The 27056-nt window shown below is 43.2% G+C and overlaps 1 protein-coding gene across 1 annotated transcript; it reads right to left on the bottom strand.

Annotated features, from left to right (window-relative positions):
* Positions 1 to 20038: 20038 nt before the first annotated feature.
* On the bottom strand, positions 20039 to 24703 carry LOC104257780 (alpha-1-antiproteinase 2). The gene is made up of 4 exons (XM_059819602.1): positions 24055 to 24703; positions 22792 to 23062; positions 20852 to 20999; positions 20039 to 20233 (listed from the first exon to the last, which is right to left on the bottom strand). The coding sequence occupies exons 1-4, from the start codon at positions 24701 to 24703 to the stop codon at positions 20039 to 20041; spliced, it is 1263 nt and encodes a 420-aa protein (XP_059675585.1).
* Positions 24704 to 27056: the final 2353 nt, after the last annotated feature.

The raw sequence follows: 27056 nt of genomic DNA, 5'->3' as shown, positions 1-27056 counted from the left end.
TGCTGAGCACCAGCTCTTCCCCATCTTCTCTGGGGATGGTGCAATTCCTGCGCAACATCTGCCAGTGTTGCATTTGGCAGGCGTCACTGTTGCGTCTCTCTCTGAGAGGTCTGGGACAGTACTTGGCTCGGGAGGACCACCAGGTCCACCCCTGGAGATGTGAGAGAACTGAATGGGGGGAATGCAAAGAGCTGCCTTCCAGAGGGCTCTGCCTTCCTAACACAAACAGGTTTCAGACTGAATGGACAGGACAAACGCAGAAGCGCTTGTTTACACGCACATCCCAGACCATTCAACACTCAAGAAAAGAGTCCTGCATCCTCAGGCATACACAAATGCTACTGATTTGGGTGTTATGAACATCACAGGAGTAAGAACCTCACGATTGCACTAAGCATTCACTGCAAATTTGACATTGCAACAATTTAAAGTTAACATTACAGCAGCTTTGTTGTGCACCTTTAGTAACAGAAATAAAGAATGGCCTCTAGGACTAGGAAAAACCATTCTGGAAACAATAAAGTGATATTTTTGCACATTCTAGGCTTCTATTTTTAGACCTCAGTAAAGCTTATTGCTAATTTTAGATAACCCAACTTTATGCATAGAGTAGACAGTTCATTAATAAACATATAATTGGTAGAGCAAAGTCAACATTCTTTCCATTTTAAGAAATATTTGTTTCTAGTAGTCTCAGATATCAAAGAAAAGTTTCTTGCTCAAATGCATTTTTCTTCTGAAAACATCAGAGCAAGAGAAAAATCAAATACATTAGAATGCTAATTAAGATTTAGAACCATTTAAAACATCACATTTAGAGAATAGCTGATAAATATAATTATGTATATATATAAAAATATTATAATCCTTCCCTTTACAATCTAAATGCTTCATATAAATCTTGTCTTACCTATTATGTAGCTCCTCTGTTACTTTTCTCAATCAACTACGTTTAAAAACCAGATGAAGATGTCTGTCCCATATAGAAGTTTTTCAACAAATATTTGCTCTTCCAAAGAGTGATAATCTGGTTTTGTCTGTTATAAATTAACTGCTTTATAAACACAGAGTATTGTGTTTCCCATAAATGGCATAATGAGGGAGGGTTATATTCCAGTAAATACATTATATCTTTCATGAGAAACAGGAGAACCGTAAACTTTGCATCCAGCCCTTCAGCACCCCAGCAGGATTTGGCCCCACACATCCAATTGCCGATGAGAATTATTTTACAGGCAGGCTCTGAGCTACTCAGTGGTGGAAGCAGTATCCAATCCTGCTTAAAATATCCCCTTTTGTAAAAGAATAGGCCACTATTCACCAAGGCAGGGGGGAACAAAAGGGAGGGAGGGATCGAGCAAGCACAAACATTTGTAGGGGTGTTGTCAGCTCCCTCTCCCTGCAATTCTACCATTCCTTTTAGAAGAGAGACCAGGGCTCCACTCCCTGTTTCAGGAGCATGCCAGCTATTCAGTAGCATACCAGTATGCCAAAATTAACTGACTAATAAGCACTGAGTGATGTTTCTCCTACAAAAGACAAAATGGGGGAAGCTGATATTCCTGCAAAAGTTGTAGAGAGCTATGGGAATTAAGAATAAACTTTTTGAATTTTCAGTTGGTCTTGCTGGGACAGATTTGACAGGCCGGTTTTGGGTCTTTAGCATTATTAGTTGGGCAAGGCACATTCTTTAAGACAGATATTTACTCAGCAATTTCTGTAGTGTGGGCATGATCTAAACTCTTCACTATTTTGGCCTAATTCCAAATAAAATATAAACATGGAACTCCCTATCTTCCCCTCAGGCCCCTAAATTAATTCTTAAAATGCTCCCAAATGAAACAGAACATTTCATTCTGAGTTGGATTGTAAAAGAGAAAGAATTCAGCCTTAAAACTTGAGATAAGGGGACTAGTCTCTATTTTTCAACTGAACTAGAAAAAAATTATTATATGCAGTCTAAGTGGAAGCATTGCCAGAGAAAAGGATGAAAATTTAGAAAGCCCATAAAGGACTTGGGCATCCAGGATTCAATGTAAAAAGGCATTTTGTTTGTTTGTCACTGATGAGTATTACTTCTATAAAAGTGACAACAGCGTTTGTCTGCAAAGTGCAAGATTTCAAGATTTGATTAGAAAGTGCTTAAGACCTGAACATAGTCCCTCCATGGTCTGACCAACTTTGTATCCACATTGCAAGGACACACTACTGGAGGGCACTGGTGCGTGTTATGCACTTAAGAAGTTCTCTCAAGGGATCATGAAGGGTCGCAGGCTCTAGGTACCTAAACTCTTCCTTGGTTTAAATTCTTTTAAAATATTCTTCCTTTTAGAAACAATCCTGGTCATATTAGGCCCCAAGTATAGGCATTGTATTAAAGAACATGGGAGCATAAGAAGGGGTTACTGAGTGAAGCCCTGCCCTAAGATCCTGTGGTCTGTTCCCCTATAAATGCCCCAGTGACTCCAGAACTTCAGTTATCTGTCCAAATGACCAGATGTATTTTTTTTCTCCTTCCCGGTCTATATTTATTTGTGGTTAATTCAGTTCGATTTGAAATTCAAATGCCTTCTCGTTACATGGAAGAAATTTGCATCTGATACAGTCAAACAAAGCTGCATTACTGTGATGTGCTTCTGAATCTGTGCATCTTCTGCAGACTGCTGTACTGTGGTTGTGGCCCAAGAAGACAGTGCAAGAAACACCTGATGTGCAGAAAGCCATAACCAGCTTTTGTGCTCAGCAAAATTAGCATTGTTATTAGCAGTGATAATAGCAACCAAGCCTCTTCCTAGCCCTCAAACCAGGACTCTGACACGCATAGTCACTACTGGAAGCCCTGCCTGAGTTAAGATGCAACAATATTGATATTTAATATTCGAAAGCTGAAGTCCTGTTTATAGATCACAGAATCACAGAATCACTGGTAATGAAAAGAAGGGTTTGAAAAAATCTTCAAGTCTTTGAATCTCTCAGTTAGATCTTTTCTGGACCACAAAACCCACATTAATCCTATTTTATCTGGAAGAAAAAGGCTGCTATGAGATGTACTGGCTGTGTACAGAGATCTGAGGGAATTGTCTTTCTCTCCAGTTACTCACGAAGCCCTTGCTAGTTTTTCATGCTGGGTAACACCTTGCTGAGAGTATCCTTCACACACTATTGGGAGTAACGTATTCCTCCCACCAACTCCTATTTATATTGTCAGTCACCCTTGGATTCAACAGAGCTTTCTGAGCAGTAAACCACCACACAGCATATGGGTAACGCTCTGCCAACCATACATATTCGCAGAGTGATTTACTGGGAGAGGATTGCCGGTGTGTCACACTGCCAAAATTGCACTTTTCCACAGTTTAAGACAAAACCACCCCTGGTGGACCAGGCCAAGCAAGGGCAATACCCCTGTATTGCTGCCCAGTTGCGTCTCTTCTGGGAGCTTGTGCCAGTACAGTGCTGAGGCTGGGCAACAGGCAACCGATATGTCAGCAGTTGAGCTAAAGACCGTCTGTTCTCTAATAGACAAGTTTTTTTGGATGCATATACAACTCTGCAAAACTTGGCAGTGATTAGGTAACCCAGGTTCTCACCAATCTGTTTGTCAAAGGCCCTGTGACTCTTGGGTACCTGGGGGTAGATACTACAGAGGCAGGCTCAGCTACTTGTTCCAAGTATTCAGAGGATTTCTGTTATAAGCCCCTTTCATCCTTTTGCAATTTTTCTTGTGGGGCTGGCAACACCTCTGCTTCAGTGGCTGCTTTTCCTCTTACTTACTTTCCCCAGTCTGGTTTAGGAAACCTTCAATGATGGTGGAGCAACCAGTCATCTTAATATTTGGTTTATTTTGGGCTTAGGTTCCGTGTGCTAATTGTGGTTCCTTCCAATTACAAGCTCCTTGGTACAGCAATAGTGCTTGCTTAGGTAATGCCTCCATTTCACATGCTGTGCCCCATTCTAGCAATGTTTGTAACTCAACTACAGCTGAGCGTCAAAATGGGCTATGAGTTATGATGGGCATGATTGCAGTACCAAGAAATCATGTTCTGTGAAGGAAACTGGTGATTTAATTAAGTGTATCTGTACCAGACTCCCAGTAAGAGATTTTTTTGAACTGAGTTTCTTGCCTTGCGCAGCAAAGGTAGTAACCAAATAGATACTTTTCACTCAAGGCCCTGCAAATTTCTGTCCCAGCTAGTGGCTACCCGTTTGGTTTCTCAAGGGTAGTCACAGGATATTTACCCCTGTCTTGATGGAGCTGGTTAAGATCAGTCAGAAATACTGTCCAGACTGGGGTTTGATGAGAAGAATTAAGGTAAAAATTGTTAATTTAGGAAAATATTTGGGCTGAATGTGCTCTAACCTCTTCCACGTTTCTTAGACTAAACAAAATACCCGTGTACCAGGAGCAGTGCAGGAGATACACAGAGATGATTTTCAAGGTTCTGTATTTCTTCTGAAGTCTCACTGTGAAATTACTCATAACACGTAAACTAACATGCTCTAACAGTTATAAAACAGCTCTTTATACAGTCTCTTGAATATACTTAGTTTGTCAGTGAGATGATTCATCAAGGTGGCTGCTGCTGCTTCTCCCACTCAAAGAGTGCACCTTATAATTGAAATCAGCTGGATGCAAACACCCTGATGGCTATATACCTACACTGTTTATAAGCCTGATCCTTTTTGTAGAGAACTAGGCCTATGCAATTGTTCATATGGGAGGATTCCTGTAGCAAAAGCATCTTTGAAAGGTATGTATTTCTGCATCTTACCTGGGGTGGGTTGGGTGCGTATCAGATGGACAAAGCAATAAAGCTGTAGTATTTTATAACATAGAGCTGAAGTATTTCCTTTATATTTTCAACTTCACAGGCAAGTGCTGTCTAATTGTCCTTGAACACACAAAATTGTAATTGTCTGTTAATAGGACATCTTACTATGGAAGCTTTTATAGGGAAAGCAAAAATGATGAAACACTGTAATAGTGTGTCCAGAGAAGTACTGTCAATTTTCAGTAACAGGTAAAACAATCATCCATGAGGTATGATGGAAGTAGCATGAATCCTGCTTTATTCCAGGGGATGGAGTGCATGACCTTTTAAAGTCACTCCCAGCCTTGTTCCCTGTGATTCTCTGACTCACAGCAAAGGAACGTTTGCATTCTCAATAATATATTTGGCCTGCATTTTTACATAGAAGAATTCAAGAGCTGCAGCAGGGGATGGTTGGTGTTTGCCTAGTCCCGGTGGAGCCAGTAGGTGTCATCAGAACCTTTATTTCTCTGATGGGAAGGAGGATAATTTTGTGCGTTTGGACATCTGACCTTCTCTCTGCCTTACTAAGTCTGTATCTATGAGGCAGGACTTAAGCAGGCAGGAGACACAAACTTAAACAACCAGCACTGGGAGTTACTTCTGTTCTCCTGGGAGGGCATCACAAAGTTTCTCCAGTAGATGTGAAATGCAAGTGCATTTCTATTTTAAATTCCTGACAAAAATCAACTTTAAAGGCAGGAATTACAAAGTGTCTAAAAGATATTGGTATGTCTAAGGGGAAAAAAAGTTATTATTGCATCTTCAGAGTGGCAGAAAATACTGACATCCATGAGTTCTGATCACCTGAACTTGGAATATGATGTGTTTTCCCACTATTCCTTATCCAAATTCCATGTTTACATGCACCACACATGCATCTCCTCACTGCTGCAATAATCAACTTGAGTTCCTGTGACTTGCACTCTTTGACTGGCCTGAAACAATTACCTGATCTAATGAAGAAATCTCTGTACTTTGGCCTCTGTAATAGACAAGCAAAAGATGCCCGCCTGCACTTCTGAAATGTGCTGAGGTTTACTAAGTACCAAATGAGTGCAAGTTAATGTTATCCACATTGGCCAGACTGGCTGGCAAAGAGCTCTGCATTGTGAAGTTGGGGATTTTTTGTTTGTTTGTTTGTTTTTTCCTTTTGAACATGGATATCAATACACTATCCAGGTCTGCTACTGGTTCTCATGGCTTGAGTGTGGGCTTCCTGTAGGCTGCGTGGGGTAGGTATTCAAAAGCAACTCTTCTTCCTAGAGAAAGTGTGTATCTACCTGGCTGTGCTTTCACAAAGTATTTAAGCAGGGGTTGGTTTTCATACAGGACTTGGTGTCTTTGTTTAAACTGCTTCAGCACTCTCCCTGGTCTTCAATGAGACAAGTCAGTATCCGTGTGCTTCTATTCATCTCTGCATGCTGGTCTTGGGACCAGTTCCTTCTTGAGATTTTTAAAGACGATATCTGAGTTTACCTGAAAACAATAGAACTAAAGTAGAGAAGGAAGGGCAGATAAGCCAATCTTTAAGACATGAACATTTTCTTCAAATACTGTATGAAGCTGTCATATGGCAACAGCATAGTTCTTGTGAGTTTGAGTTAAAAGGATAATAAATTACATGCTGCTACATACAAGAGACATCCATAAATGTAAGTCCAGAGACATTGGATACTTGGTGTCTATCACTTGATCACGTCTATAATATTAATTTTCAAGAAACAGACATATTATACTAAAAATCCACTATCAGTTGAAAATTTGTAACTCATTTTTCCATTGTTTCCTTCCCATAAGGAAAAATATTTAGACAGTGAAATGGTTAAATGGACAGCAACCTCTGTCTATGAGCTGTGTGGGGACTCAAATATGGTTTTCTTTATATTTAATGAGAGTATTGCATTTAATATGTGGGCAGTGCCAGATGTGAGGTGTTAATTATTAATTTCCTTGATTTGAGCACTAATATCCCTTAGCAACCTTACTCATCTTTGAAATGAAACTTTTTAAGGATGCACATACATTGCTAGTGAGAATAACATTTATATTAGAAAAATTATTTCGGAAATGGAGCAAATGCATGAATCTCTCTCAGTCCTGATGGGAACCAGGTGAAAAGTTTATAGTTCTTTTGAGAGGCTTCCTTAGAGCACTACAGCACTTGGTTGCTCTTCCCAGTTCCTGGTATTTTCTGGCTAAAGTGCCATCCAGCTTTGCAACTGTGACTGAATTTTCAGTTTGGTTTTTTTAAGGAAATTCAGGTTATACTTTCTCTGTCTCATTCTCTTGCCTTCTCTCCATTTCATTTTATATATTTTGAAAGTATTCTCTTTTTGCATCCAATCTGACAAAACGATAAAGGTCTGAAACATACCAAATTTATACAAATTTCATGAAGTTGAATGACCTGATCTAGGACAGAGACACTTTTACAGCCTGCACTGTGGGAGGAGCTGATGAGCTTGTCTTTGCTAGACATCAGAGAATGCACACCAAAGCAGCTATGGAAACCAGGTTTCAATGATTCTGTAGGCCAGATGACTGTTTATATACACAAAAAATAGTGCGTGTGTTTGCTTTTGGGTATTTTTTTTTATGCTGGTAAGTTAGGCCTATCAGTGTGTTGGAGGTAAATGCAACCTTAATATTCACTTCATAGAATCATAGAATCGTTTGGGTTGAGATCATCTAGTTCCAACCCCCCTGCCATGGGCAGGGACACCTTCCACTGGACCAGGTTGCTCAAAGCCCCGTCTAACCTGGCCTTGAACACTTCCAGGGTTGGAGCATCCACAGCTTCTCTGGGCAGCCTGTTCCAGTGCCTCACCACCCTCATGGTGAAGCATTTCTTCCTAATAGCTAATCTAAATCTACCCTCTTCCAGTTTAAAGCCATTACCCCTTGTCCTATCACTACATGCCCTTGTACAAAGTCCCTCTCCAGCTCTCTTGTAGGCCCCCTTCAGGTACTGGAAGGCTGCTAGAAGGTCTCCCCAGACCCTTCTCTTCTCCAGGCTGAAAAACCCCAACTCTCTCAGCCTGTCTTCATAGGAGAGATGCTCCAGCCCTCTGATCACCTTTGTGGCCCTCCTCTGGACTCGCTCCAATAGGTCCATTTCCTTCTTATGTTGGGGGCCCCAGAGCTGGACGCAGTACTCCAGGTACTCACAAGAGCAGAGTAGAGGGTGAGAATCACCTCCCTCGACCTGCTGGTCACACTTCTTTTGATGCAGCCCAGGATACAGTTGGCTTTCTGGGCTGCAAGCGTGCACTGCCAGTTCATGTTGAGCTTCTGGTAAACCAACACCCCCAAGTCCTTCTTGGCAGGGCTGCTCTCAATCCATTCTCCGCCCAGCCTGTATTTGTGTTTGGGATTGCCCTGACCTATGTGCAGGACCTTGCTGTTGACCTTGCTGAATAACAAACAGTAGTGAGTTATATTCATGCTGAACAGTTTTTATATAAGTATCCACACCTAGAGGGTGATAGGATAGCTGGAAGGAGGGGAGAAAAGGAAGACAGTCAAGGTAGCAGGAAGCTGAGACTTTATTGAACAGATCTCAGAAATAGTAACTGTCCTTGGAGACACTCAAAACCTGGCCCAAGATTTCATCAGTCCATGAAGCATAACTGGCCATTCAAGGTTTGTTCCTTGGCTAGTGACAGCATTTTGCCACGTGGTTGGCACTGGCAATGCAGCTGACTCACTTGGAGTAGAAGGTTATGTTCCCAGAGGATGTGGACCATGGACCAGCTTAAAACACCTTCATCATCAGGGCCTCTTTGAAGATTCAGCTGTAGGTTAGTCTTGCTTTTCTGTGCTACAGCTATAAGCACAATATCAGCACTGCTCTATATGCCTTTTCTTGGAAAGATTCCCGGTCTCCTACAGTCAGGATTTTATGCCAAACTGAAGCATTTAAAAGCCTGTAATACACTGTATTATATATTCCTTTAAAGAGAGTGGTGTCTCCAGCGTGGGAGCAGTCTTACTTCAGACACTTTCTGAGTCTGTGGCCAGATCAGAATAAGTCACTGAACACATCCAAGACATCCTTCTTACCTCCCAGAAGACCTCATCTAGCATCTTCGGTTGTTCCTTCTTAGTCATTTTTGATTGAAAGCACCTATTTTTCTCCCTGTATAATGAAACAATTTTTGGATCCCACTGAAGTCACTTCATACTGAATGATAGTAACCTTGGTCAACGGCTGATTATAGAATGAATGTGAGATTTCTGCATCATATAATTTGCCTTTGATGGGGGTATTCATTTTTCTTTTTGGCATTGTAATGATCATGGAAGCATTTGCATTGACAGGAGGTTTAAATTACAATTCACCACCCATTCTTCTTCAGTGAGCAGTGGTGTCTTCAAGTTCCAGTCATTGTCCTTCTAAAGGACAGCCAGTCCTGTGGTCAGACTTCTTGTCAGCGAACATTTCTATTTAGTAGGAGATAAACGTAGGGTGACTATGATATTTCAACTACATTTTATTGAGCGAGTGGCTATATTTAACATGACTTTGCTGTCTCTGACCAACAGGAAAACAAGTGCTCTTGCAAACACCAGTGCAGTAATAGCATGAAATTAAGGCCTCTGTATCAAGAGAGTGCTCAAGAACAGACTTTAGTCGTTAGCATCATGGTTCATACACTTGCCACCCAAACTCGTATCTTCAGCTTGACCATAGTTATCTTATAGCTTAGGCATATCATATCCATAATACACATTGGAAGAGCTAAGCTTGGACATAAAGATGTTCTGCAGTCCCTTTCTATAGTAAGAATATAGTCATTGGACCTGCTTTGATACTTGTGGTAGGTCAGACCCAGTGATAATCCACCTTGCGTGTACTCCATACAGGTTGGACTGTATAGGCAAATGTCTTTGCTTCTAACATGCTCCAGACGTCAGGTCTCAACTCCTTCTTAGACTTGTATATGAGTAATGTGGACCATATGTGACAATGTGCTCAGATGCTCAGACTCCTGCAATTGTGTTCCGGATCAAATTGTTCTTCCCAGGTAATGTGTAACATGATGGGCTACAGAAGATGGATGTCTGCTAGCAGATACATCAGAAGCACTAAAAAGAACATGAAAAACAGAGATCTGATGTTTTTCATCTGAAGAAAGAAACCTGTAAGATACAGACCATTGCAATAATAAAGAGAGGAAAATAAACAGTCTTTTCAGTGTGGATATGTTTTATCATTGTATCAGTAAAATTTAGCTGACATAGGGCTGTCTATATGAGGAAATAATGCAGTGGAACTGTGATGGGAAAACGTTACCACCCTAAATACTTGTGTGGCATTTCATTCCAGCGTAAGAGTGACTTCTTGGTTGAGCTTAAAGTCTTTGCTAGGTGACAAATGAGAAAAAATTTCTTATGCCAAAACAAAAGTTTCTGTACAGAAAATGTTCACTCTAGAACTATATTGCTTTAAACTAATCCTTTAGATCATAACAGGACCTGGTTCTTGTGTGCATACAGTATTAATGTGAAGGTGGAATTCTTAATCAAATATAATTTTTGTAAATTAATGCAATTGTTTCTGCCTTTTTGATAAAATTCAACATGTGAAGCCTTACAAAACTCATAGCTTCCACTGCTTGCCAGCACCACAGGAGCAGACATATTACCCCTCTGTGAATGTGTGACTCCCATACTTGCCTGACTTACAGAGCAGCTCTTACCCTAGGCGTGCCCAGCCCAGCCGTAGTGTGATGGGTTTTGAGTTCTCACTGAGAGCTGAGCCAGTGAGAGACTCCCTGTACGAGTAATTATACTGGTACAACTGTGCTTATAGCAGCACAGCACGTGCTGCTCAGGGGAGGTGGCATAAACAGTCTCTGTATGAAGCAGTTGTATAATGACGTAACTGTATTACTTCACTGAGCAGGCTGTGGGTTTAGCTGTCCTTGCTCAAGAACCAATTTAGTAATTATGCATATGCTACAGCTTATGTTGGTAACAGTACATCTAGTTCAAGTAGATGTGAGAGATACAGGTGTTGAGGCCAGTCTGCAGCATGATACTTAAAGCCTGCAAGCAAACAAGCTCAAACAGATGAGGTTGCAAAAGCAAAAGTTGAAGCAAGGCTGGAAATTTGGTCCTAAGTACTTGTGAAATCTAAATGCCTCTTTTCTTTTTCAGTTCTGCTGAAAAGAAAAATAAGCTGTGCAATGGAGTCTTTGCCCAGAGTTTTATCTCCTAGTTTAAAATCAAGCAATAGGGCAGGGGGGGTGTAAGAAGTATGCAAAGTCAGCATGCTCGCTGGAAAGCAAACATGAGGGTTATCTTAAATTTACCCTGAGAGACTGGAAAACAAAGGTATAAGCTAGCAAAGCATTTTCTCATAGAATCTCCACTGTGCATTGAGAGTGCCTTAGCCACAATCTCATATAGAGTCATTTGCTTTAGCTAGAATAACAGCAGTTAACGCTTTTGTGACCCCAAAACATACAACAAAGATGTGTGTGTGTGTGTGTGCATGCGCATGCGCATGCGCATTTGTGTGTGAATGCATCCGTAGGAAAGAAATACAATGACACTGACCATAGCTTTGCCTGTTCACAGAATCATTAAGGTTGGAAAAGACCTGTAAGATCATCAAGTCCAACCATCAACCCAACACCACCATGCCCACTAAACCATGTCCCACAATGCCATGTCCACATGTTCCTTGAACACCTCCAGTGAGGGTGACTCCACCACTTCCCTGGGCAGCCTGTTCCAGCGTTTCAGCACTCTCTCAGTAAAGAAATTTTTCCTAATATCCAGCCTAAACCTCCCCTGGTGCAACTTGAGGCCATTTCCTCTAGTCCTGTCACTAGTCACTTGGGAGGAGAGACCAACACCCACCTCTTCGCAACCCCCTTTCAGGTAATTGTAGAGAATGAGAAGGTCTCCCCTCAGCCTCCTCTTCTCCAGACTGAACAACCCCAGTTCCCTCAGCCGCTCCTCATAAGACTTGTGCTCCAGACCTCTCACCAGCTTCGTTGCCCTTCTCTGGACACACTCCAGCACCTTAATGTCCTTCTTGTAGCGAGAAGCCCACGGTTAGCCAGGGTTTGCTCAGGAATGGTAGCAAATTGCAGTCACCTGAGAGCAGATCTGGGAAAGGGAGCTGAGAAGAAAGCATGCCTTGGTGGAGCACACTCCACCCAGGGAGGCCCTGCTGGCATGTCAAACAGCACCAGCACTGCTCAACAGTGAGGGGAGCAGGCAGGAGGGAGCAGAGTCCTAAACCCCACCATTCCTTTTGTAATCTCTTCAGTGATGCATTTGAGCTAGGGAGAAACCTCTGGTACAAAGTGCTGTCATCACAGTCTCCCAGTAATCTCAGAAATGTACAGATTTTGTGCTACCTTGTCGTATGGTCTTGGTCATTTCCCCATCTACATGGCGTGTGGGACTCACCTCTTGCAGCACCTAATGAGCCATTGAGATATGCCCTATGTTGGTAAATGTAACCTGCATTGGTTACACTATTATATACATGGTAAGCAGGACTAAGCTGAAACAAGATGTGGTGGCTGTATTGAGCATCCATTTTTGATTCTGCGATAATATTGTAATCCCAGTTATCATATCCTAAAGACATGGGGTTTGCTCTTACCAGGTTTAAGGGGACATCTGGAAGTTGGACAACAACAGATTGGACAATCTGCAAGGGAGATTGTGCCTCTAAATGTGGCAGCAAACACACTTATACTGACTTCAGACTTCCAGCTTCATGGAAGTCTCTCCTTTCCTCTGCTGTCCCTGCCTGTGCTACTCAGGGAAGGACAGTGTGGGCAGGGGCATGGCAAAGCAGAGCTGCCAGCCAGTGGACACTGGGACTCTTGCATCACGGTCAGTGGCTAGCTGCTTGGCAGCGAGGCTGGGAGCTGCAACCCCTGGCTCCTTCCACCTGAGTTCCTGTTTATCCTCAGCCCTTACTGTAGAGATACCCCCTGTTTCTTGACCCAAGCGGCATTGCATGTAGCCAGGCTTGACCCAGTACCACCAGTCCTGGTGGCCGTGGGCAGAAGCAGACCGAGCTAACCTCCTGTGTAACCAGGGAGGCTGAGCTTTTCTGCAGCTGCCAGATTAAACACACCCTTTGTTTCTTGAACCTTACATTTGTATTTCACTAAAACCTGGAATCATTAGAATATTTTTCTTACGTGACCAGAGGAAGTGAACTTCACCAAGAAAAATGCATATGGGATCTGCCTGTTTGGGAAGACTGCTGAGTTAGCCAGGCTTCCCTGACTAAAATGCTGGTGGGCTACATGGGATGGCATCACCTTCGCTGCCGAGTGTGACAGGCTGAGCTCATTTCCACTGCAAAGCCGCTCCAGAGGTGTATCTTTTCCTCACTACTGCATGAGGAACTCAGGTTATATTTTGAGAATATATGAAAAATAAATCCCTCTGGTATATATTGCTAAAGCTTTTGTTAAAGTTTTGTATGTTATATAAATATGAAGTCATGCTAGACTTTTATCTGTGGCCAAACATGTTACGTTAGTTAAACAGTTATCTCCCTCACTTTAAAGCCAGCTATTTCAACATATCAGGTAGTCTGATAATCTCTCAGCTGCATCATTTAGCAGGCAAATAGCTTCTCTGTGTAAAAACCCGTAGCAAACTCAGGGATACAAAATAATGGATAGAACTAGATCAAGATTCAAATTCATATCTTCAGATTGCCCGGAAAGCAATCACAAACGCAACCAGATTCTCACGCTGGTTTCGTCCAACCAATAATCTGCACAACCACATTCGCACCTAGCCTGCAACAAGCTGTCCTTAAAAATGCTGGCTATCATCAATGCCCCAACCGCAACAAGGCTGTATGTTACAAGATCAGGTCTGGCTAGAGGCCGGGAACTCTGGGAGCAGTGATTTTGGTACACGTGAATGAGCACACAGGGGTTTTGCCGAAGCAACTTCTGTGTAGCTGTCACAGAAGGACAGTCGCAGTCATTTACAGCTGTGAAGATTTGTTTTTAAGTAGTTTCTCCATGTAACTGTGAAGAAAGCAACCTACTAGAGTTTTTAGCTGTGATTTCACCTCCTTTTGGTGAGCTGCTCTCCTGTGTCACTGAGTATAGGCATGCTGATGCCTTCCACTAATCTGTAGCTGACTGGCTTAGGTACTGAAGATAAGACAGAATAAATAATGATGAAATATTACTTCTTATGGCTATCCAGGAAAAAAAAAAAAGGTGCTTTTGGTCAAGTTGCTAAATATCTAGTGACTGAGTAACAGAGTATAAGTATATCAGATAAGATAAGAAGGCAAAGAAAAAGGAGTCGCACTGATGCCTGTTCTACTGCCTTCCTCATTTTCCAAACTAACAAAGAGGTTTGAAATACAGTCCATGGGACAGGTCTCCTCTGACCACCTCAACAGAGCGGAGGGGAGCCTGTTAGCCGTAGAGTGGTCACCCAGAAGGTCCCTGGGCTGTGGGTCACAGCCTCTTGCCTGGGGTTGTCCCCTTGCACCCAGAGGGAGTTGGGGCGGTCAGGGTCTCCTCCCTGCAGCCACCCAGATCTCGCCCCTCCGTGACGTGGCTGGCCCCATGCCAGCCCTCACCTACGGTCTTGCTGCCCAGCTGTGGAGAAGAGCTGGAAGTCCTGTGACACCTGGCAGGGCGGGCAGGCCAGGCAAAGATCCTTGGAGGAGGATGGAGACCTGACTGCCACCCAGAGCTATCTCCTTGCCTCGAATCCCTCTTCCTCCTCTTGCACCAGCACTTGCCTTTTGTCCCACATTGGTCCACAAGGTGTTAAGCACTCAGCAGCTGGCAGAGCTCACTGACTTACTGCAAAAGGGTGGGTTTTGGGGGGATGTTTTCTTGCCAAAACATCAGTTTTTTATGTGCCATCACCTAGGCACTGGGAGAAGGGACCTATGCGATGCTGGTATCACTCTGTGAAGCTGATCTTGTGCTAAAACACTGCCTTTTGGGTAAACCCATGATGTACTCCTGCTCCTGCTCCAAATACCACAAAAGCTGGCATCCAGGGCAGCTTTACCATTCCCTTTCTGGGAATGTGGCTACATGTGAGTCTCTTGCATATTTCATGGACTTCTGCCCCCTTCCCGTCTTGGGAACCTCCATGATCACCATCCCACGGCCGGGGTGCTGCATGCACCATGTTCTCTGATTCTCTGTGGGTGCCAGTATCCTCTGACTTACTGCTGAAATGGGGATTTTGGTGCCGCAGCCTCAGTGTGCCCTGGGGCTGCTCACCTGCTGCCTTCCCCTTTTGCCAAAGAGATGAGCTGGTCAGGTCTGTTGTCAGTGATACATCATTGCATGTGGTATGTCAACCCTTTAGGTGTCGCTTGGCAGAGGGACAGTTGTGGGGTAGCGGATGCTGGTGCCTCTGCATTGAAAGGTCCTATTTTTCCCAGCCCTGGGGTCTTGCTTGATATCTTGGACATCCTGCAGTAATTACAATGACAGAGAGCAACTGAGATTTTAATCATGCTTTTTCACATCTGTGGCCTGCAACAGCCCCCACCTTGAGTCTCAGTTAGAGGAGCACTATGTTTTCTAGCAGCACTGTCTCTTTTCAAAAGGCCAGGGCTGTGGTCATGCTCTTCCTCCAGATCCACTCATTTCAGAGATTACCTTTTACTATATGGGGTATTTTCATATTGCATATAGAAAGCAAGAAAGCAATAGGGCTGTTCTGTCCTTTGGCTCTACTCAGGTGCGCAGGGGACTCGCTGATATTAACAATTTTTTTGCATCCTGGTAACAGAGTAGGTGGCTTGAATTCCCACCAATTTCTTATACTCAAAATCCTGTTATGATGAAAAAGACCCAGGCCTTGTATGCAAAGATGAGAATTTATCAGTAGTATATTTAAAATTATAACAGTCTTACCCAAGAATTGTAAGTCTGGTTACAATAGTAAGACTTGCAGTTCAGATTATGTATAGTTAAAATTAATATACACCAACTTTTTAGTATCTTCCCCATTCTCTGGTGTTATGGTCACCCTTTCTCTGCCCCACTGGTTCCTCAGGTCAATGGCTTCAGCCCTAAGGGAAGGGGATGGCGGGACGGCCACATCCTGCGTCCTTGCTGGGAGGAGTAGGAGGGTGGTGGGTGCAACCTCTGTGCTCTGGGGTCTGCTTGGAGTCATTTTGATACATTTGCTTGCATGCTCTACCACTTGCTCTTCCTTCATTGGTTCACAGGTCCACATTAGACCTGAGTTTACTACCTGTGCTGTGTTTTACCTACACAGGGTACTCAATCTGCATTCTCCAAGTTATCCCCCAAACTGGTTTTACGCAGCTCCCAAGGCTGCAGTCCTTTGATGACCAGTAACTGAGCACTGGCAAGCTGTTTATAGCCCTGAGGCCTCCAATATCATCCTGTGCCTGTACTCTCAAGTCCCCTGGTATCATCCCGCCATGCCTGTATGCCTTCATTTTTCATTCTAGGGCCATAGACATTTCACTCTATGCAGAATAACTACTTGTTCTTAATATCTCCTAGTTATAGAAATACCTATATTTGTACCAATATGTAAATGTTTTATCATACAAAGCTAAGGAACAAATTAAACAGATTAGGTAATAGCACCTGATTGCTGGATAATTACTGTTAAAAACAAAGAAGCTAAACCAAAACCCCAGGCAGGACAGGACAAGTCCAAGCAAAGCCTGACAATTGCAGAGACCCAAGGCCTGCGCTGTTAGTTTAACACAAAGCAGGTAGCTGTGTTACAAGCAACAACACTGCTGTATTTGCAAAGCTAACGGTTATGCTGACCCATGCCTGTCTCCATGCTGAACAAGAGCTATCAGATTACACGTGCCTGAAGTGTAAATGGGGAGTTTCTCCCTTGACTCTTCTTTGTAGGGGGGCTGTAGGACATGGGGTGGGAAGTGAGGGGACTTTTGGTTCCCTTCCTCCACATACAGCCTTGGATGATGGTGACAAAAAAGCAAAACGTATCCCAAAAGTCTCCTTCCAGAAACAGTGTGTGAACCAGGGAAGCTGTTGCAGTCTTGGGATGTGGTACTTGGAGGCTGTCAGGCTACAGCCAATGGCATGGCCCTAGTGCAGTCAATGAAACAGGGTTTTCCATTTGGCCAGGGGACAACCAGGTCACCCAAACCTGGGATCACCACAAGTGCAGCTGTGAGTCCCATGCCCATGATCATTAGCTGTGTCAGCTGTGTCAATGGCTAATGAACCTGATTGTTAATTGCTCCTGACATGTGCCTCAGGCTCGTTTATATCCACACATTGCTCCTTGCACTGAATGGGAATAGCTCAGTGGCCTGAAGCCCTGCCTTTCTGCCCAGCCTTCCCCGCTCTGCCGTGAGTGCCCTTGAGGCAGTCTAGAGGCAAGGAGCCCCACTGCCTCTTGCCCTCCATTTCTTGGGAAGGAGAAGGGCAGGACCTGCTGGTGGAGCAGGTGCTATGCCTGAGCCGGCAGCGTCCACCTCCCGCATGAACAAACGGCGCTGGTGGGTGGGAGACGTAAAATGTTAGTCTGCAGGAGGGACAGTGGGAGGCTGTGAAAAAGATTTGGTGTGGAGAGGAAACGTGAAGAGCAAGCGTAATAGGGAAAATCTGTTTGGTGTTGCTTGCGGCAACAAGAGCAGGATTAGGAGAGTAAGACTTGGTGGATGGGGGGGAGAGATGAGAACGGGCCACATAACAAACAGCGCAGTGCAGAGCAGCACAGACGTAGGCAGGGAGCAAGCTGCCTGCTGCTCTTTTGTGCTAAGTGTGGTGCCTGCCTCTTCTTCAACACTGTCTCTGGCAAATCCTGCAGTGGAAAATCACAGCACTATGTCAGTACACCAGGAGCTATTGCCTGACGAAGCAAGTCTGGCAGACGGCTCCCGGACGCCAATCTTGGCATCGGCAGGAAATCCCCTGTGGGAATGGCACACACCCCTCATCGCCACCACTCTGTCTTCCTGTGTCTGGCACGCAGTTACCACCTCGCCTGCTGTCCCTGCAACCTCCCCAACACATTTTACAAACACAGAGAGATCATACAGGAGATGCAGTGAGAGGGGAAGCACAAGCTGCAGAGCACCAGTTCTGTGTGGCAGCATGTTTGCCTCTGCACCTCCCGCCTGTGAACCTGTGGGCTCATTTTCCTGGAATATGGGAGGAAAACAGAATTCGCACATCCTGCTTCTGAATGGGGCATGTGTCTGTGAGAGCACCAAGATACTGAGGGTAGGAAAGAAAGGAGTCTCCTTCCCAAACTATGAATTAACAACCTGCAAAACCTGATGTAGCTGATGTGAGGGATTCTCTTGATCTTCAAATTTCTCCCAGAACCACATGGGGACAACCTTCGTCCTGTGATGCTGTATTTCTGTCTATGTCTCCATCCACTCCAAAATGTGTTACAAGTGACTGAGCAGTATTTAGTCTTGCAGCTGCCACAGGTAACTGTGCATCTGGGACCTCTGTTTCTTCCACATTTCTTGATGTAAACTGAGGATCACTCTGCTAAAATCCATTATGTCAGTTTTTCAGCTGGTGCAAATTGGTGCAAGTCTAGGGAATTCAAGACATAGCTAAGAATCTCACCTCTTTGAGCTCTCTTGTCCCTAAAGGTTTTACTGTTGCTTTGCTGAATGCCCGTTCTTTAACAGCAGTTAGCAGTAGGGGTGATAATGGCTAAGACTGACTCTATCACTGCTGCACTGTGCAGTCATATTTCAGGAAGTCAAGAAACCTGTACAGTCAGATAGGGTGCCTTATGAATTATCGCTGTGTGGACGTCACGCCACAAAGCCACCCAAACAGATGGAGGTGAGTGCAGGAAGGACCCAGGAAGGTGATATAGCATACATGCATCTTTTTCACTGGGAGTCCTGCCATTGATGCTGTGAGTTGTTCATATGCTTGTCTATACAGAGACTGTGTCTATTTAGTCAAAAAGCGATGTCAAGCACCATGTATGAGAATTAACAGGAGCTTTTTACTAGGAACACAGAGCAGAAAGGGAGCTTTCCTTTTGACTGTGAAAGGTGGGACAGTGCTTTGAACCAGACTGATAAAATCACACTGGCTCTTAATTTCACAGAGAGCACACAAGACCTTGCTGAGGCTGTGTTAGCTTCCCAAGCCATTTGACTGCTCCTGATGCGATTCCTGATGCCGTGACACCATTTCGTCTCCTTCTAAAAAACACAGCTGTAGGGAAGAAAAGGGAAACTGTGCTCTTTCTGGTACCTGTTGCCAAGGCAGGTCTGTTGAAAGCGGTTACCAGCCAGCCCTCAAGCTGCTCTACGTCCTACCTGGGTGCCTGCCACCACCCCCTGGGTCAGGTGATCTGCTTATTGGGTGCTCCCTATCTACTTTGTTGGCTGTAGAAGGACAACACTTGAAATATCCACAATTTTCTAAACCCTTATTATACATTTTCCACAAATCTCAGCTGACAGTATGCTTGTGTAATTGCCACCTCACCTGCCCATCCAGCTACATCCTCCTTCTGACCACTAATCGATGCATGCATGAGAAGTCAGCTACTTGCACAGGCTAAGTCTGTCAAATTTGCAATACATGGTTGAAAGTCTTCAGGTTCAAGAGCAGATTTGATCCTCCTGCTCGGTTTTGAGCTGCAAGAAACTCAGGAAGATTTGCTGCTAGATTAGTGCTAAAGATGATAAAAGGTTTCTGGTGGAGAAAGGAGATTTCTTTCTCTGTTGAAGACAGGAGATTTCTTTCTCTGTTGAAGACAGCTTTTCACATTCCCAGTGCTGTCTCCATTAGAAGCTTCAGTCTCCTGTGACCCTGCATTGTTGATCCAGCTCTTCCCATCTCTTGTTTACTTTTACTTATGGTAAATTACAACCACTTCTGCTTTGTTTGCAAGACTGTTAATCATTTCATCTGCTATTCTGGCTGACAACCACCTATTAAGCAGGAGTCTTCCACTGTAATACAAATATCTCTCTCTGAATGCTGGCAAATCTTAAGTCTTTCCTTGGCTTTCAGTCAAGTAAAAAAAGGCATTCTTTGCTAGCTGAATTTAGAACACTTTCCTTGCTTCCTCTTAAGCAAGTGTCATGGTCAATACCAATAGTTTTTGATAATGGCATAGAATGAAAACTTTTGCTAAAAAAAACCTGTATACTAGGCTGGTACAAATGGAAATAAATCATTTCATGCAGTTTCACATCTTTAATCAGTATTAGCAAGCAGAATTCATATGTCACTTCAGCTAGTAATAGTTGGGTTAACTATTTTTCCTATGAAGAGCGTACTGTTTGTATCTCTGTCAAAAATCAGCGTGAGGAAGGGACGGTTGAATTCAATGGTTGGAGGAAGAGACACTGGCATTATTTCAGCAGCAGTTGCTGCTGCTGCCTCAGTACCTCTCTCATCAACAACCAGAGCAGCCTTATGAACAACCTAGAAAGAAAGAAAACAGACAGTCATTCTGGGCAGACAACAGCCACCTGAGAGATGAATCAGACAACTTTTAAAGCAGCCCTGCTTTGGAGAACCCACTGAGAAGTGAGTAAGGGCAGCAGAGACGTGAGCTGTGTTGTTGTAATCATGGCTACTTTAAATGAGGACCGGGATGGAGCTACAGAAATCTCCTTAAAAAAAATTTCCCAGACTATTTGTCCTCTGTCCCAAAGATTGGATGAAGGATGGAGGCTCCACTATTAAGGGCTTGTCTGCACCTCTGAGTCTCCAGGGTGGGAGGACAGGCTGTGGTGTGCCTGGGAGCATTAGTGGCTCCCCTCGAGGAGCCATGGGTTGATGTTCCAGACACCACCCCAAGAGATCTCAGACGATACCAGTCTTGGGAAAAATAGATGTGCAGCGAACTAATCTGATCTCTGCTGTTACCACGGGCCAAACTCCTCTTGTAAGCCTGCAGGCTGAGGCCAGGGTGAGCCCAGCTGCAGGCAAGCTGGGAAGCTGGGAGCTGTATTTAGCTGGTGTTTCTGGATGCTACCACAGAGTGGTTTTCCTGCATGTTCGTGAAACAAAGGAAAGGGCTGACAGCCACAGACTTACTTTAGAAACCTTCAGCTCTGGGGCGCCGGTGATGCCAGAGAGATCTGCCTGGTCGGTAAACACGTCCACAATTCCCATCTTACTAAGGGTGTTCGTTATTTCATAGCTCCCGGAAATAGAAAATTTGGGGAAGTAGAGGCTCACCAGGCTGTTAGGCAGAAGAGAAACACAGAAGGTTGTGAGAAGGATCTTTCACCGAGGTAAATGATGTTGAGAAAGCTGTGTAATTCCCATGCATGTCAAACCCCAGGGGGCTGGACCAGCTCTGAGTGTACAAAGAGCACTAATTCAATTGCTGGTGCTTCTCATGGTGATACAGGCACTATCATTCATAACAATAATAATAATAATAATAGCTATATCTATCTGGTGCTTTGCTTCAGCAAATCTGAGAGCATTCTCCAAAGGAGGACAGTAATGAGAGGTCCTCTACAGCCAGAGGTGCAGAGGTGACAGCCAATGTCACTCAAGCAGGTAGAGACATGAAGTGGGGCACAGAGTCTGCTAGGGGAGAAGTGTGGCAAACCCCAGCACTTCAAAGCAAAGGAGTGGTTTTGGCATAGCTGTGGCATTTGGCATGGCTCCAGGGAAGGTCTGTGACCAGCTGCCTGCACCTTTGGACACCCTATCCTCTACTCGTCTTCCTCCCGTGGGCTGGCCACCATCGAATTTGACTGTGAGTTATCTATAGGCAGCCCCTGCTTAGTATGCGTTCATTTTGGATTTCTCTTCTTGCACTCTCTAGGGATCCTTGGAGCCTCCAAGTCACCTACTGCAGTGATTACCTTTAGGTAGCTCAAGTCTTTTGCTGTCTCGCCCAGAGATAGCTTGGGTTGAACCATAAAATAGATGGGATCCAAACCCCACTGGTGTAGCCTTTATGCGGTATTGCCCAGTGCACTAGAAGATGATGGTGCCAAGATTATTGGCACTGGCATCAACATAATAGTAGAACTGAAATTGCCATTTGTTTCTCACAGCCTCTCCCATGAAGAACTTATTCCTATGTTGATCTTGAAGGAACTTCATTTAGATAAGAAATCATTTAGATTTTCCTGATTTGGCAGCTGAGAATTAGACTTTTCTGTTTTTCGTTCTTGAGGTATCTCATTATTAGCTCATATCCAATTTTCTACCCATTATGTTTTTATTAACTGTGCTGGCATTTCTATAATGATGCACCAAGAATCATGGGTAGGAATGGCACAGCCTTATTAGCTGTGAATCAGGGCAGTGCTTGGTAAATTAGACACATATTAACTTGATATTACTCATCTACCGGTGCTAAGATCTCTTCCCTCCCAGACAAACAAGGTTGTAAAACATTTTAGCTGATGTTAGTGTCAATGGTAGGAGCTAACAGAACCCCATTAGATTTTTATAGTTTCAAAAACAAAATGCCAGAAAATCAGGACACCCACAATTAATCACTAGCCTGTTCTAACAACCACTGTGTGCTGCAATGGTTCTTGTAAGGAAGATATTTGTGTAGGACATATTATCTATGTATGCATTACTACAAACTGTTGAAGTTATGGTTTACTTAAGGTTTAGACATATGTCTGAGTCACGGTGTGTCAGTGACATATGAGAAGTAAAACACGTTAGCCAAAACCTCAGTATAGGAGATTTGCCTTAGAATTGCCACCTTCCCACTCAGTCAATGAACTGTTTTAGAAACGCCAATCTAGGCTTGCCATTCGGGACTCCTGGGAGCCCATCAGGATGGTCTCCGCTCTGGTGCAGGGAGCAGCAAGTCACTCAGGCATCAACAAGAGAATAGTTAAATGCCAACTAGCTGCAAGATTTTTACAGCTAGGGCACACAAGCCAAAAATAACCCACTCAGTTCCCAGAACCAGCAAGTTCATAATGTTTGCATTCCCAAAAAAGAAAAAAGACTATAAATCTAGGTGCCACTGCAGCTGACTGGTAGATTACCTCTGGAAGAGATGGTCTGACCATTCCCGAATGGTTTCCTTGACCAGAGTTTGCTCTAACTGCTTCATTTTCCCTTCTGCTGGCAGAACCAGAAATGCAGTAGCACTCCCATTGTAATGAAGTCGTACCACGGTGCATGACAGATCCTCGTCAAAATAGAAGTCGAATCTGCCTGTCTGGTGCATCATAGGGATTTTCACAGTAGTTTCAGCATCCACAAAGAACTCCCTTTCTTCGGTATGCTCTGGTTTAAAAGGCTTTTCCCAGCTGCCTGATACAGAGAAGGAGAATGCAACTGAATATCCCACGTCCCATCCCATCATAAAGTGAATTTTGTATAGCCAGTAATAATATTCACCCATTCCTCCATTTGTTAAATTCAGAATTTTCAAACATAACATTTTAAAATGTGTATTCCAGTAAGGCAAGAATCCTTTACCTGGTTAAAAGAGTGCACTAGATTCCAATTTAACTTTATTTTTCAGGTGCCAGTAATGAACTTATTAGGCATGTTCTTTGTACCATTACTTTCCTGTTCAGGTGATCAAAGTGGCCTTTCTGTAGGTTGTCATTTAAGGGCTTCCCTGACATCATCTGTGTACTCAGATACTGAATGCATTTCATTTCTATTGACTTTAATCATAAGCCTCAATTTGTAGATAAAATTAATGTAGGGTCTCATATCTGAGTGCTGTTGTGTCAGGCTTAAGAGCACATCATGTAACCCTCATCAGAAATGCACCATGTTTCCACTTTGTTCCTTACAATGCCCTCCCCTGTTCACCACTAGCTTCTTCCATTTGTAAATATGTTAGTGCGTATACTTCAAGGACTCTGATAGGAAAAAAATGGAGTATGTAGTAAATTAGGCCACTGAATCATGCATACTTTTAAAGAGAGGTATTAAAAGGATTAGGTCATGCATGCTTCTCAGCACCTTCACTGAAATTTAGAAGAACATGGGGCAATTGGAGTTACGGGTAAACCCACAAAAGAGAGCTCAGGCTGCACAGGAGGCTGTGGCTTGCAGCAGAGCTCCCGTGGCTGTCACAGAGACAACCAAGCCTGTGTGGCCCCCGGCTGCCTCCCCGTGCCGAGCAGGGTCCTGCCACCTCTCCTCCACCTCCAGTATGCCAGTAGGGGCTCTTCTGGCCCAGCAAAGAGCATTTGAAATTTCCCCCAGAGCAATTTCCAAATGAGGTAACTGACATTAGATCAGTTAATAAGAATTAGTAACGTGAATGTGAATCTTAAAGGACTTACCTTTAAAGAAAACAAAGCTAGTCAGAAGCATTACAGTCTGTGGATCCATGTCCTTGACCAAATTAGTAATTTTGCCATGTGTTTTCCTCTCTATATAATCATTGATCTGCTTCTCAGCCTCCGTGGGTTTGTTAAAGTCAGTGGTAAAAGCCTCCAGCTGATACAGAGCTTTGGCATCATCTAAAAACTTTTTTAGAGGCTTCAGTTTCTCTGTTAGAAAGATGGCATTCCCCATGTTGAGCTGGACCCCGCTCTCGGGATGGCTCAGCATGTGGATAAGGTTGTGGAAGCCTTCATGTATCTCTTTCTCCTGAATCTCTGTAAGGTTGAAGGTGAGTCCTTCCAGGATCTGAGTCTGAGTGGTTGATCTAGCCCCTAGGGCCAGCATCGCAAATGCAGTGGAGATGCTTACAGGAGAGAAGAAAATGTTCTTATTAGGTGCCTCCAGTGTAACCTCTTTAAAAAATTGAAATGCAAAGTCAGCATTGTTTGGCACTAGTTTGAGGCAAGCGATCGCTTCACCTCCATGATGCATGTGGTGTTTAGGTTCATTTGGATCATGTCCATTGTGGTGGCTGGGTGGGAGCTGACCACGGGCAACAGCATGAAGCCCAGCCAGTAGCAAACTTATGTAGAATGTGGTCTTCATCTTCTTGTATTAATTTCCTATGGAAAAAAGGAGAAGCTATTACCAAGGTAAGCAAATTAATTAAGTAGAAATAGTTATTCTGTATTTCCCACTGAATGAGAAATTGGTCCTCAGTTTCCACATTCTCCAACTCTTGCCAGAGTTTTTTATTTTCCCAGGCCTCCTGGCAAGTCTCCACCAACTCTTTCTGCCACCCTCACCCTAAATACCTGCAAAGACAAAATTCAGCATGGATTAGCTGAATACACAGCACCCTCAGCAGGCCAGAGAACGGAGCATATCCCATCAGAAAACACACCATGGCTAATCAGTGGATGGCTGTGATATCACTGTACTTTTGACACTAATGGTCTAAGATAATTCCTGGAAAGCGCATCACAGAAGAAGTCTGGATGTTTTGTGAGTAAAGGACGAAAGAGGAAAATTCATGCAAGTGGGCAGCAATCAACAGCTACATACAAACAGAATTTGAGCAAAAAGGCATGAAGGAGACCTTTAAATAAAGTTTTGGTCAAATTGATAAGGCACCCTATTTCAAGACAGTACAAATGGTGGCGGCTGTTTCTCAGTAGCAAGCTGAATATAAAGCCCTATGGCTCTAAGGAATAGCTGCTCTTTGTTTCTGAATAAAAATGATGTAACATTTTAAATAAGAACCTGAAGTAATGTGTTTCTTTTAATAGACAAACCAAACGATTGGAGTGGGTTCATTTTCAGCACAGCAGAAGGAGTCAATGTCATTAACAAAAACAAGTCCTTGTTTTCATCAGATGCTCTACTGGTCAAAGGGCAATACATTTATCTTAACCTGTTACGTTTGGCTGTGGTATCTACATTCCTTTGCAGAGCTGACACTCTGCACTGTATAAACTTTTACAAAGGGACCTTGGCAATGTGGATGTGAATGTCCCAGTGGGCCTCATTTCTGAGGAGGAGAAGGGCAAAGAAACGGTGAGAGTTGCAAAGGCTTTGGGGAGATAATGAACCAGATTTGCTAAAACTTGTGCAAGGAGAGGCATATTAAACCAATTGCACCTTTCTTTTTCTGGCATGATTCAACTTGAGAGACTGTCGTCAGAAAGTGCTATATGCTCACAGTCCTGCTTTCTCCATAACATCAGAGGGAACAATTTGTATTAGTAGTTGAATATCCAGTTACAGTTAGACCTGCATAAGAACGACAAAGCATTTTTGAGCTATAATCAAATATTCAAACATTTACATGTTCGACATAAGTATTTCTAAAAAACAGGCCTGTTTGCAATAACATCTACTGTGTTATTGACAAATGGGAAAACTATACGGGTTCTTGGTAACTACATTTTCAATTACTGTGCACAGTAGTTTTAAATTATAGTTTGGCCTCCTCCTCTGATTTTGACATTGAAATGATACTTCTCACTATATCTAGCTACTTGTAACTTAACATAAGAGCTCCAGTTCTGAATATTTAAAACCAGCTATCAGTGAGCCAATGTATTAGTCAGACTTTGAAAAGAAATCAACTCCCAGACAAAAGCATCAGAGCTAAGCCTAATCTATTTCCACATATCCAGCAGGCCGATTCAAAAGCTGCCTCTAGATAAATTATTCACTGTGAACCATTTACTCAGCTGCAGTCATAATTTATTAAGAATAACACGAATACCAAAGAATGAAACATTTCATTTTAAACATGTCACCACCTGTTGCTATCTCATCACATTTAATATTTATTACAAAACACAGCAGATAGATGGACTTTTCTATATACACATTGAACTGCCAATTTCTATTTATTTGGAATGCAAAGTAGACAAGGAATTTAACTGACCTGGCCTCAAAATTATGGCTAATGGATACAGCATGGTTTTGCTGTAAGGGTTCTGTAAAATATTGGTTACAGTTTTCTGAAGGTTTTTTTCCTACCCTTATATTTTTGCTTTATGTAGTTATGACATGTTTGCATTTTGTGGTTAGTTTATGTACTTCCATGGAATTAATTTCATTTTATTACAGCTCTGAATTCACAGATAATTAAATACAATCTGAATCTGAATCATCCATCTGTGACTCAGTACTGGCCAATCACAGTCAAGACTCATGAGTCAGCCCTCACAAAAATCTTGATAACAGTTTATTTTAAAAACATAGGATTATAAAAGACTCAGAAGCTGCAGTTTGTAAGGTCTTTTTTGGTGCTTAAGCCCTGAAGATACAAGTGGCCCACTCTATTAGGCCCTTCTTTGAAATGTAAAGGTACTTTTATAATAGAATATACATCCTGTAAGCCTTTAGAATGTGATTGGGAATTGTTACTTCATACTTGATACTTACTGTTCTATTTGATATTATTGTGGCTTCTAGGTTAGCA

This window comes from Gavia stellata, chromosome 7, assembly GCF_030936135.1.
Source record: "Gavia stellata isolate bGavSte3 chromosome 7, bGavSte3.hap2, whole genome shotgun sequence".
In the NCBI taxonomy this organism is placed as follows: Eukaryota; Metazoa; Chordata; class Aves; order Gaviiformes; family Gaviidae; genus Gavia; species Gavia stellata.
This window is presented reverse-complemented; position numbering and strand designations above follow the sequence as displayed.